Source organism: Ammodytes marinus (assembly GCF_949987685.1).
Source record: "Ammodytes marinus genome assembly, chromosome: 2".
Taxonomy (NCBI): domain Eukaryota; kingdom Metazoa; phylum Chordata; class Actinopteri; order Uranoscopiformes; family Ammodytidae; genus Ammodytes; species Ammodytes marinus.
This window is the reverse complement of record NC_137231.1, coordinates 31297652-31311130: the sequence shown is the minus strand read 5'-3', so window position 1 is coordinate 31311130 and position 13479 is coordinate 31297652. Positions and strand designations below refer to the sequence as shown.

General features: G+C 40.8%; 1 protein-coding gene across 1 annotated transcript in view; it reads right to left on the bottom strand.

Moving 5' to 3' along the window:
- Positions 1-1054: 1054 nt before the first annotated feature.
- Positions 1055-13479, bottom strand: part of prkg2 (protein kinase cGMP-dependent 2) — a gene marked incomplete at both ends in the record, with an annotated part of 44869 nt that continues 32444 nt past the window's right edge. Inside the window, 11 exons of the mRNA XM_080036040.1 lie at positions 1055-1150; positions 1783-1849; positions 2318-2380; positions 2822-2944; positions 5058-5221; positions 6087-6228; positions 6651-6740; positions 8744-8883; positions 10174-10324; positions 11771-11869; positions 13307-13375. Coding sequence (XP_079892166.1) covers positions 1055-1150; positions 1783-1849; positions 2318-2380; positions 2822-2944; positions 5058-5221; positions 6087-6228; positions 6651-6740; positions 8744-8883; positions 10174-10324; positions 11771-11869; positions 13307-13375 — 1204 coding nt within the window. The remainder of the gene's footprint in view (positions 1151-1782; positions 1850-2317; positions 2381-2821; positions 2945-5057; positions 5222-6086; positions 6229-6650; positions 6741-8743; positions 8884-10173; positions 10325-11770; positions 11870-13306; positions 13376-13479) is intronic.

Here is a 13479-nt window from a genome sequence, read left to right as displayed (position 1 = left end):
GCGGTGCAACTACATGAGGTAAGGTTATTGAGTTATTGTGCATGAATTTTATACCTTCTGCTGTACGTCCAGGTTTGTCCTTAGCAGTAGAATCAACACCTGAATCATTTCTTGGGCTCTTCTTGGGATTTTTCTGAGCTCCTGCACCAGTGTCAGGGGGGGGGGGGGGGGGGGTGGGGTGAGGGGGGACGACACCAGTTTGTTTTGAGTGCTAGCTTTAGTCCGCCAACTATCCAGAAAGGCTCAGTATGTCAGTCATTCATTAACACTTGAACCCTCGCTGACTTCCCAACCACAAACACATGTCAGCTGCGTTCAGTTTAGCTGAGTGCTACATTTAATTTCAACAGTAGCAGTAGTGTGGATAACTTCATTAGCTTTATGCTATTACAGATTTTAGCTTACACGCTAATATGAACCACAATTAGCATAGCATTGTACTTGATTAGCTTAGAGTGCCAGTCAGATTTATGAACCAAATATGACAGTAGTTACATAACGAGTTGTTTCACTTCACAGTCAATCTCTGTCATTCAGTAGTGTTGAAATAGCCTTTTAGCCTCCATATAGCAACCAGCTAGCTATTAGCAGCTATCGTTAGCCTAGCCGAGACCCTGAGTTCCTACAAAATGGCTGGACAGAGGTAACATAAAATCACCTCGAAACCAACTTTGCCCATTAAAGGAATACTTCACTCATACAGATGTATGTATACAATCACTATTATAATATAATGAACAAGGTTTTTCTTCCCTCAGTCTTTCCTCAGTCTTCCCTTGGCCCAGCTGTCCTGTTATTCCTAACCCTACATTTTTTACTGAAGTGATGTCATATCTGTAAAATGTAGGGTTAGACAGTGAGACCATAAAACACTCTTTCTGCCTTTTCTCAGGCTAGGATGAACCGATTTCAAAAATGTTTGCACATTTATACTACATAGGATCTCAGAGTTCAATACACCTTCATATTTCCACCGGTGAAGTAGGTCTTTAAGTTTGTGTCTTTCAGGTTGTGTATTAGCAGGACAATACTGGACAGATTGGAGCAGGAGATCTCAGAAGTCCATGTCCCAACCGGAGAGCTCTTCAGGGGGGGAGTCTTCATCAGGAGGGTAGGTGTCGAAATAACTGTGATCGGACGGTCCCGTAAGCTGGTGTGGAAGAGAACAAAATGAAGGAGGACATGGTGAAAGATTTTAGATTTTATTTTTAAATTTTAATAATCTTCAGTACAGTGTTAAGAATGATTATGTTTAGTTTAGTTTAGTTGATGTAAGTGCTTTTCAGAAGTTGCGATCAGACACTGTTATTGTTTGAATTTGTCAGTATGTTGGACTCAAAATTTTATGGTTTTATACATATGAAGGACACATTTTCTGTGCGTTTTAATTTTCTCAACAAAAGATGATTGTTTTCATTTACTGTCTATGTAAGTTATTTTCCTTCAAACTTAAGAGTTTTAATGTTAGCCTCAAAACTAAAACATCTAGTGAAGACAGTTGCCTTTACATTTTTGGTTTTCTAGTTAGATAGATGGATGGATAGATAGATAGATAGATAGATAGATAGATAGATAGATAGATAGATAGATAGATAGATAGATAGATAGATAGATAGATAGATAGATAGATAGATAGATAGATAGATAGATAGATAGATAGATAGATAGATAGATAGATAGATAGATAGATAGATAGATAGATAGATAGATGGATAGATATACAGATAGACAGATAGACAGACAGATAGACAGACAGACAGACAGATTAATATCTACACTTACTTCTCTTTTCAGAGGAGATGGTAACGACCTGGCCTTCAGTCCCTCCCAGTTAAAGCCGTTAAACCACCTTTAAGCACAAAAACAAACGTCCGTAAGTACATTTAAGTTAAGTTAAGTCTTTATTTTGTCAACGTGAGTCACACACATGGCAATCCAAATGACATTCAGCTCACCCCTCCTACATTTCTAACACACACATTGCCTTTACATTTTTGGTTTTCTAGTTGGATGGATGGATGGATGGATGGATGGATGGATGGATGGATGGATGGATGGATGGATGGATGGATGGATGGATGGATGGATGGATGGATGGATGGATGGATGGATGGATGGATGGATGGATAGATAGATAGATAGATAGATAGATAGATAGATAGATAGATAGATAGATAGATAGATAGATAGATAGATAGATAGATAGATAGATAGATAGATAGACAGCTCTACATATAGGGCATCATCGCTCATAATGTTCATATATTTTGTCTGTACAGTGTATTTTTTGGGGTAATTTGCGATTTTTCCTCCTTACCTGTGTTTCTTGATATCCGTTATTCCATTTTTGAGGTTTCCCAGTCGCTCCGAGGGATTTCGCCTGTTGAGCAGAACAAAGTAAGAAATGAAGTCTCTACCTTCAAATGTGTGTTCTGTGTTCACATTTCGTTTGCAAGGAATGTTTTTTTCTTCTTCCCGTTAAAACACAGACACACCTATGCTTAAGACTGCTGAACTATTTCTTTAGCATGTTTAGTTTTGAGATTTCAAGGTTAATCAATTCCTGAAAAAAAAATATATATATTTTATTTTTTTAAAGATATATTTTTTTTTGGCATTTTTATGCTTCATTGACAGTGTAGAGACAGAGTTGAAATGGGGCAGAGAGGGGAGTGACATGCAGAGAACGACCGCGGGCTGGAATCGAACCCGGGTCCGGTGCTGGCCGAGGCCCATGGGGGGGACGCCCTTAGCTCAAAATATTTTCTTTTTAAACCCATATAGAAGTTGATTCTTGTCCTTTATGCATGTGCTTCGTTACCTGCATAGTTTGCGTATGAGGTCCTCCGTTCTCTTGGAGATCTTCTTGGGGAAATCCATCTTCTCGATTCCTTTCAGGATGAAGGTGTAGGTTATCATCTGGTCACTGCCGGAGAACGGAGGGCTGTGGTGGGGAGGGAGGGAAGGCAAATGTTTAACAAGGCAAAAAGTGATTGGTTCAAATAACGTATTGTGAACCAAAGCATAGCCTGCCTCAACAAAACTGACTGTTAAAGACCTACTTCACCGGTTTGAATATGAAGGTGTATTGAATTCTGAGATCCTATGTAGTATAAATGTGCAAACATTTTAGAAATCGGTTCATCCTAGCCTGAGAAAAGGCAGAAAGAGTGTTTTATGGTCTCACTGTCTAACCCTACATTTTCCCATGCGTGACATCATAAATGGTCAAATGTAGGGTTAGGATTAACAGGACAGCTGGGCCAAGGGAAGACTGAGGGAAGACTGATCATGATATTACTACAATGATAGTATGGGTGAAGTATTCCTTTAATTTTGAGTAGAGGTGGGCATAGATTAATTTTTTTAATCTAGATTAATCTAGATTAATTTTGGAATTAATCTAGATTAATCTAGATTAAAATGGCTCATTTGAATTCATTCATAATATGTGTGTGCTCCCTAAATAATGACTCAAAGTAAGTCTTTGAGAACGTGTTTCTCAAGCCAGGTGGCACATCAGACCAGGGGCTCATCTCCTGTTTCCAACATGCATCACAAACTGCTTGAGGAAGCTGTTCTACTATGATAATTGGTGATGAAAATAAATAATGTTCAACAAGATGTTACTTAGTAACGAGTAACCGGCATCGGACCTCTTTTTTCAGTAACAAGTAATCTAACGCGTTACTATCTCCAAACCAGTAATCAGATTAAAATTACTCATCAAAGTCACTGTGCGTTACTTTTTCTGTAATTTTCCTTAGTGAAACATTTTACATAACTGCACAAATGACTGCGATTGCGATTTTATGTAAATAAATGTGCACGCATGTGTCTCTAAACGCTCCAACTGCTCCAACCGCTCCTCTCGTCTTTTTGGTAGCGCCCCTCGTCTCTGTCATGCAGCGTGTGTGTGTGCGCCTGTGTCTGTGTGTGTGTGTGTGTGTGCAGCAGCATTACGGCCGAACTGTGGCGCAAAACAAAGTTTCCCCCCCGATGAAATATAGCGTCTGCTATGGGGATATTTAGGATTCGGGTACGGTGACGTTGACGTTGAAGAGATAGAAGTGTTTAAAACTTGGAAACTTATAGTCACGTGGCGACCGGTGGCCACACACACCCACCCTGCGTTCCAATACCCGATTGTGTCGTGGGCAAGTGATGGAGAGAGAGAGCGGCGGGTGTGTGAGAGAATAAAGGCTCCTCAAGTGTCAACAACGGCCCCCGGCTATTATTATCTCCCCTGAGCCGAACAGGAGGTGGAATAAGAGATTAACGGCGATATTTTTTTTTATCGCCGATAAGAGTCCTGCATTAACGCAGCACGTTAACGCCGATAACGGCCCACCACTAATTTTGAGATGTTTGGTCAAACTGAGGTCTGTTGGAGTGACTTTATGAAGTCAGCTAACAAAAAATTATTGTGAATCAGTTTGGAGATTGAAGGGTTAACTAGAAGAAGGATTACCAGATGTGTTAATACACAGACTAAAACTGGCATGTTGCTATCTTACATGGGCCCCTTTGTTTACATACACTTTGTTTATATACCAGTTTACAGAGCCAAGGGGGTGCATTAACACCAGATTTTATTTCAGCGCACACACACTATGGACAGGTAGCAGATCGTAAAGAGACACACACACATCCAGACACACACACTCAAACACACACACACACACTCAAACACACACACACACACACACACACACACACACACACAGACTCTCTCTCTCACTCACTCACACACACTCACACACACTCACACTCACTCACTCACTCACTCACACCCTCCCCCCCACACACACACACACACCCCCAACACACCCCCACACACACACACCCCCCCCACACACACACACACACACATCCACCCACACACTCACACACCCCCCCCACACACACACACACCCCCCACACACACACACACACACCCCCCCCACACACACATACACACACCCCCCCCACACACACACACCCACCTCCCCCCCACACACACCCACACACACCCTCCCCCCACCCACACACACACACACACACACCCCCACACACACCTTCCAGTGAGCAGCTCAAACACGAGGATGCCTAGCGACCAGAAGTCCACGCTGAAGTTGTGTCCCTTGTTGAGAATGATCTCCGGGGCAACGTACTCCGGGGTTCCACAGAACGTCCAGGTCTTCTGTCCACAGCGGATCTTCTTGGCAAAACCAAAGTCCACCTGGAAGGCAGAGTTTAACAGGTAACTGTGTAAAGAGGCTATTGTAGGCGCTTGTGGTGTAGTGATTAAAGCCTCCCCCCCATAGTGGCTCAGTCCTCTTCAAAGCAGACCCGGGTTAGAATACAGCCCACTGCCCTGGCATACAAAAGAAAGTTAAAAAAATATATTTTTAAAGAGTCCATTGAGAACCTTTGAGGCCTTTCCCAGAATAATACCTAGCCTTGCACCGCCCGCCTAACTACTCCCGCTAAATTTTAATTTCCCTTCAGTAGTCAGTCTGGGTCCGCGGTATATTAGTGGGTTTTCTCCAGCCAGATTTTTTACCGGTCCAATCAGCGAACAGAGGGAGTGCCTGAGAACAATGACATTGATCATGCGCCAGTTTCAGTTGTAGTCAAAACTAGATAGTACGTCACGACCAAACGTTATGCGATTGGTTGGCAGATCCAGAGTGGCACTGGGCAGATCCAATAGTTTTAAACTTCAACAGACACCCGCCTTCAAGTGAGTGAACGTTTGTCAATTGAGCGATTCCAGACCTGCTATACAACTTTACATTAAGGATCTAAGAACAATTTGAGAAAAACCTTCTTAGTTGCAGTTATTCATACAGCTCTGGAAAAAAATTAAGAGACAAGCCTGGAATTTTCTTTAATCTTCATCTCTACATTACTTATTGAAAATTATCTTAATGACACTATTTTTGGGGGGGAATGTGGTAGAAATGGTGTCAGTAGTTTATATTATAAAACCAAAATGTTCCTTCTACTCAAACATATTCTTATAAATAGTAAAACTAGAGACACTGAACATTTTGAGTGGTCTCTTAATTTTTTCCAGAGCTGTATTTCCCCGCCCCCCTCACCAGTTTGATGTATCCCTCTGCGTCCAGCATGAGGTTCTCTGGCTTCAGGTCTCTGTAGAGAACTCCTTTACGGTGGAGGTAATCGAACGCTTCCGTCACGCAGCCGACGCAGAATTTGGCGGTGGGCTCATCAAAACTCCCCCTGGAGATGAGAATATAAATAAATTTAAATACATTTGTTGACAAGAAGGTTCAGGTTTAACTCTGACTTTATATAACATTGATTTATTACAATTTTTAAATATATGCAAATGTACATGATTGGTGAGTTCTTGACAAATGTGCATATGTATTCAACAATTTATGAAAAAAAAATTAATATAATTGTTTTAATGTAAGTAATCAACTGGCAAAGTTTCATGATGATATAAATAAGTATAAAAAATCTCTATGTATCTCAGCTGTAGTGTCCTGTCTTAATGCAACAAGACAACAAAATAGTCAGAGAATGCTATTCAACAGTAAACTAACTAAATGTGGTGATTGTGTTGAGTTTTCAGAGCTCTAAGCCTAGACATATGAATATACATGTGTCTCTAACAGTGTATCCATGGTGCGTCCTACCGGTCTCTGAGCAGACTCCAGATCTCTCCCCCCAGGCAGGCCTCCAGCAGCATGTACACGTAGCGCTCATCCTTAAAGGTACGGTACAGTCTGGGGGGACAGAAGCACAAACACAGGTAATTCAATACAAGTCGATTTGAAATACTGTATTAATACTAAAGACCTACTTCACCGGTGGAAATATGAAGGTGTATTGAACTCTGAGATCCTATGTAGTATAAATGTGCAAAATGTTTAGAAATCGGTTCATCCTAGCCTGAGAAAAGGCAGAAAGAGTGTTTTATGGTCTCACTGTCTAACCCTACATTTAACCATGTGTGACATCACACATGGTAAAATGTAGGGTTAGGGATTAACAGGACAGCTGGGCCAAGGGAAGACTGAGGGTCTGTACTTAGGGCCCGTGTCCACCTAACGCCTTTTTCCAGCGTTAAACGCTGGCTGTGCGCTCGGGAGTGTGTCTACTGAGCGTTTTTTTCGACCGCTTTTTTCGACCGCTTTTTTCAAGCGTTTTATGAGCTGGGAGAGAGCGCTGTGATCGGGGGGAGAAAAAATGCTGATCGTCACCTGTCAGTCAAACCTATCAACACTGGTTTAACTCTTTAGGCTTGCTGTTTTCTATTTAAATCGTTACATTTTAATATGAGTAGTCTTATGAAACAGAGAATACTTTCCTCCATCCTCTGTTTGGATGAGGAGTTATCGCGGCTCCTGCAAACACACACGGAGCAAGTTGTAGGCTGACGTGTGCGCATGAAACGATCCGTAGGAGATAAAAAATACAGCGAATCAAGTGTTCACCTAATCTGCTCCCACAAACGGGCTCTCCTCCCTCTGTTCTGGTCATTTTAAGTCACTATTTTCGTACAGTTTCGGGTAAACAGAGACGGAAAAAGCAGTTTCTCTTCCGTCTTCTTTGTTGCCAAGGCGACGAGTCCCGACGATCTACTATCTGATTGGCCCTTTGAAAAAAGCGGCGGTGACGTCCCCACCGCCTTTCTGAAAAGTTAAACTTTTTTCAACTTGCAAATCTCGAAGCGGCCGCACAAAAAGACAAAAAGCGCTCGAAAAAAACCGCTGGGCGCTGCGCCTTTCCTCAGAGCGGCCGCCTTTTCCCGAGGCGGCCGCTTCTCATTGGGAATCAATTGAAAAAAGGCGCTTGCGGTGGGAAAAAGGCATTAGGTGGACACGGGCCCTTATGTGCTTATTGTTATATCTGCCTGCCCAGGGAATACAGATGCAAATTAGCTACTAGCTTACTGTGGTGCAACTATTTTTAAACTGTGCGCTTTCCCTGCAAAAATAAATAAAAAAATAAAGGTGAAGAATGGTTTTAATATCTAGAGTATGTTCCTCTGTGAACACTAGAATTGGATCATTGTAATCTCACAAAAGTCCCAAATAGCTTCTGTTGCAATATCTCATAACCAATAACCACATCAGCACCCCTCTGCCCCTCTGCCTCTCTGCCGCTCTGCCTCTCTGCCCCTCTGCCTCTCTGTCCCATGGAGCGAAACCTAATGTGCTCCTGGGCTCGACTGAGATCTCATCAAAAACTAATAGACGGCTCATTGTTTTCCCTGACTAATACAGCACCGCTTAATCGTGTCGGTTAAGAATGGATATGAGGTTTGAAATGATTAAAGAATTCTAGGAAATGGAAAGAATGACCTTCCTAGATAGATGGATAGATGGATGGATGGATGGATGGATGGATGGATGGATGGATGGATGGATGGATGGATGGATGGATGGATGGATGGATAGATAGATAGATAGATAGATAGATAGATAGATAGATAGATAGATAGATAGATAGATAGATAGATAGATAGATAGATAGATAGATAGATAGATAGATAGATAGATAGATAGATAGATAGATAGATAGATAGATAGATCATTCCTTTAAGATTAAAGGTGGAGACAGCTATTCTAGAGGGTCTGAAGCTATAGCAACATGCCCATTTACAGAACCTAGGCAGTGTATGAAAACTGGATTTGTTTCACACAGTACATACAAAACATATTCATACAAAATAAAAAATGGAAAAAATAAAAAAATAAATAAAGAAGAAAGCAGGAGTACTAACTTGACCACGAAGGGCGAGCGTGCCTCGGCGAGTATCTTCCTCTCAGAGTGGATGTGCTCCTCCTGCCTGTTGGCCACCACGTGCTTCTTCTTGATCACCTTCAGAGCAAACGTGATGTCCTCGTCCGCACGCACCTTCACCTGGGGAACGGAAATAAACGTTTTAAAGTTCCTTGTAGCACCGTTTAAAATGAGTCTTTTTTTGTTCGAACCCCCTCTCTGTGTCACTGTCAGTGTCCTCTAGGTTGTGAGAGGCAGAATTTAAAGGTGCAGTGTGTAATATGACATCATCAAGAAAGTTCTACAAAGTTCTAGAATGCAACGCTCCCTGGGTAACCCCAACCCTTTAGAATAATAACAGAAGCTACAGTGGCCTTCAAGGACAAGAACAATTCTACATTTTAAACAATGCACCTGATGACATTCCAACTATGACACTTCCAAAATGGCGGTGACAAGGCCTTGGTCCAAAGTCTGGAGAAATATGGACATATATGAGACCCTTTCTGAGGGAAAAAATAATAATTCTAAACATTTTTTTCAGCTATAATGCACTAAATTAAATGCACTTATGGATATTATAATTAATTTCTACAAAATCTGCTAGGAAATAAAACCCCAAATTCTACACACTGCAGGTTTAAGATAAGAATAAAAGTTTTTGGCCATCAAAATAGCCATTTGCAATCTGGCACTCAGTATAAAACATTTTTAAGGTTTTGTTCCCCTTGAAAGAAGACAAGGCATCCATCTTTGTGGTCTTACAGTCTTTGTATTATTGACTACAAAGTTACATGTATCAGAATATGGAGAGAGAGATGGAGAGAGAAAGAGAGAGAGAGATGGAGAGAGAGAGAGATGGAGAGAGAGAGAAAGAGAGAGAGAGATGGAGAGAGAGAGAGAGAAAGAGACAGAGAGAGAGAGATGGAGAGAGAGAGAAAGAGAGAGAGAGAGATGGAGGGAGAGAGAGAAAGAGAGAGAGAGAGAGAAATAATACAAAAAGTTATATTTTATAATAATATAAAAAGTTACATTTCAACAGAATTCATTAAACAAGTGGTATTGATTTTCTTTTTCTTTTCTTTTCTTTAACTACTGTATTTTACGTTGCCTACTGACAACTGTGTGTGTGAATGTCGATAGTTAGCCTGCTGCTATCGGTGTATGAATGTGTGTGTGAACGGTAACGTGGGAAAGGAAAACAGGTCTCCCTTGTAAAAGAGTCTCCGGTCTCAATGGGATTTACCTGTATAAATAAAGGCTAAAAAAAAAAAAAATAAAAAATAAAAAATGGCCGGGGACTACAGCTGGAAATTAGCCAAATAGGCTTAAGCGGCTACTTTTACTGTAAAGTTAACCAAAGGGGACTGTCCACGATACTATGAACAAATAAGCTAAAACTAAACGTATTCACATATTTCCGGTTCTCACCAGTTCCACTCGTCCGAAGCCGCCGACCCCGAGCGTTGCCACGACGTCCAGGCAATCGAAGGGTTTGGACGGAGGAAACTCAGAGACCAACTCCTTCAGCTGGAGGAAGTCTGGAGACAACTGCTGGCTCTGGTGACGGGAGATGGACCTCCTACACACAGGTAGAGAGACACACACACACACAAACACACACACAGAGACAGACAGACAGACAGACAGACAGAGACACACACACACACACAGAGACAGACAGACAGACAGACAGACAGAGACACACACACACACACACACACACACACAGACAGACAGACAGACAGACAGACAGAGACACACATACACACACACACACACACAGAGACAGACAGACAGACAGACAGACAGAGACACACACACACACACACACACACACACAGAGACAGACAGACAGACAGACAGACAGAGACACACACACACACACACACACGCACACGCACACGCACACGCACAGACAGACAGACAGACAGACAGAAACACACACACAGACAGACAGACAGACACACAGAGATACACACACACACACACACACACGCACGCACACAGAGAGAGACACACACACACATACACACACACACATACAGACAGACAGACACACACACACAGAGAGACACACACACACACACACACACACACAGAGAGACACACACACACACACAGACAGACAGACAGACAGACAGACAGACAGACAAGCACACACACACACACACACACACACACACACACACACAGAGAGACACACCCACACAGACAGACAGACAGACAGACAGACACACAGAGATACACACACACACACACACACACACACACACACACACACACACACACACACACACATAGGGCATTATAACCAACCAGTTCTAAATATGGATGAAAACACGCGTAGGTATGATCTGCTTTATGTTCAAAGCGAGACACTGCAGGTGAATAGGGCCAGACATTTTAACTTCTAAACATAATACTTAAAATCTTTCTTCAATTTTTAAAACAATATCTAACTAAGTACTATGTGTACATTTGCAAGTACTATTGTTGAGATAATGGCTGTTAAAGATGGTTGTAGAGGGGGTGCCCTTAGCTCAGTTGGTAGGGCGTCCCCCCCCCCATGGGCCTCGGCCAGCAGCGGACCCGGGTTCGATTCCAGCCCGCGGTCGTTCTCTGCATGTCACTCCCCTCTCTGCCCCATTTCAACTCTGTCTCTACACTGTCAATAAAGCATAAAAATGCCCAAAAAAATATCTTAAAAAAAATAAATAAAAAGATGGTTGTATTGTACAGGAGAAATATATAAATATGTTCAATATGTCTGGAATTTTCTTAAATCTTCATCCCTACATTACTTATTGAAAATGCTCTTAATGACAATATTTCTTAGGGGTAATTTGGTAGAAATGTTGTCAGTAGTTTATAGTATAAAACCAAAATGTTCATTCTACTCAAACATATGCCTATACATTGTAAAACGAGAGACACTGATTATTTGGAGTGGTCTCTTAATATTTTTTCCAGAGCTGTGTATAAATATGTTTACGTTTACTGTACTATGTCATCCTCTGTAACCTACTTGGCATGTCTTTTCTTGTCGTCGCGGTCGAGTGTTGCCACGTAACCTTGGAGATAGCGCTGCAGCTCGTTGAATGTGCCCACTGTCTGATCAAACGTCCTGGGACAAACAACAATAACAACATGCACACGTCAACATGGTAACCACTGGAATGTCGGTGTGTGTGTGTGTGTGTGTGTGTGTGTGTGTGTGTGTGTGTGTGTGTGTGTGTGTGTGTGTGTGTGTGTGTGGATGGGTCTGCCTGTGAAGTGTGTGTGTGTGTGTGTGTGTTTTCGTGTGTGTGTCTGCCTGTGAAGTGTGTGTGTGTGTGTGTGTGTGTGTCTGTTTTCGTGTGTGTGTCTGCCTGTGAAGTGTGTGTCTGCCTGTGAAGTGTGTGTGTGTGTGTGTGCGTGTGTGTGTGTGTGCTCCATAATAAACCCAAACTATAGGATTTAACGGAAGCGTCCCGCGGAGATAAAGAAGTGAAGTTTACGAGGGAGGAAGTGGAGGGGAGAAGAAAGGGTTTTCACACTGAGTTGACAGCAGCAGATTAGACACAAACATACTGTGGACCTCAGTAAGTTTCCTATGTTGTTGTTTTTCTATTATATTTTTCTATATTAATTTTACTTTATTTATGTATAATAATTTAATTAATTATTAAATTAGTATTAATATATTAAAAATTCACTTTTATATCATTTTGGCTATTTTTTATAATGATCTATAGTCTATCTTAGCTTTCGTAAATCCTGACGTATACTATATTTGTTTTTACTGTTTTAATAACATAGTGTATACTTCTTCCTGCTCCTTTTCAGGCATATCTCAGCAATACAGATAATTAGTTTTATTTTTATTTTTTTTGTGAAAACATAATTTTTGTTTATTGTATTTCCATGCTTTTCATTTTGTTTTGTATGTTTGATATGTCTGAAATAAATTGAATCAAATCAAATCAAACATTTATTTGAAGTTTATTGTATCTGTTTTACATTCCGCATCATTCATTTTACACCTTTACAGTGTTTATTAATATGAAGCTGTGATGTTTCCTTAGTGTGTTTGTGATAGCCTTACTTTGTATATACTTGATTCATAGTGAAAAGGAAGGCAAGGCAAGGCAAGGCAATTTTATTTATAAAGCACATTTCAGGCACAGGGCCACTCAAGGTGCTTCACAGGGTTAAAATCAAATAAAGAATACAAATACAAAAAAAAAAGGAACAAATTTAAAACATGGATAAAAATACAACATTTAAATAAAAGAATTAAAACATTTTACCAAAAAAAAAAAAAAAAAAAAATTACAGGTTAAAAGGGAAACAAGAATTTATAAGGAAGGCAATACATGAGTGAATAATCATTAATTTAATAATATTTATAGATGTTCTGTCATTACATTTACAACAGTTTGTAAAAAAAAAAATTATTTAAAATTGCTCTGGTTGTACATAAAGCTATACATTTAAAATGCTACTTGTTAACCTGTTAGAGACAATTAAAAAAATATATATTTATTTTAATTATTTAAACTCAAACTGTCAGAATACTCACTCTCTGTCGATGACGAGACACTCCACCCCGTTCTCCTCTGCGATTATATTAGCTGACCGGACATCATCACTGAAAAGACACACACACACACAGATGATCACACACACACACACACACACACACACGCAAACACGCATAGATAATCACACACAGACACAAACAAAAAACACACA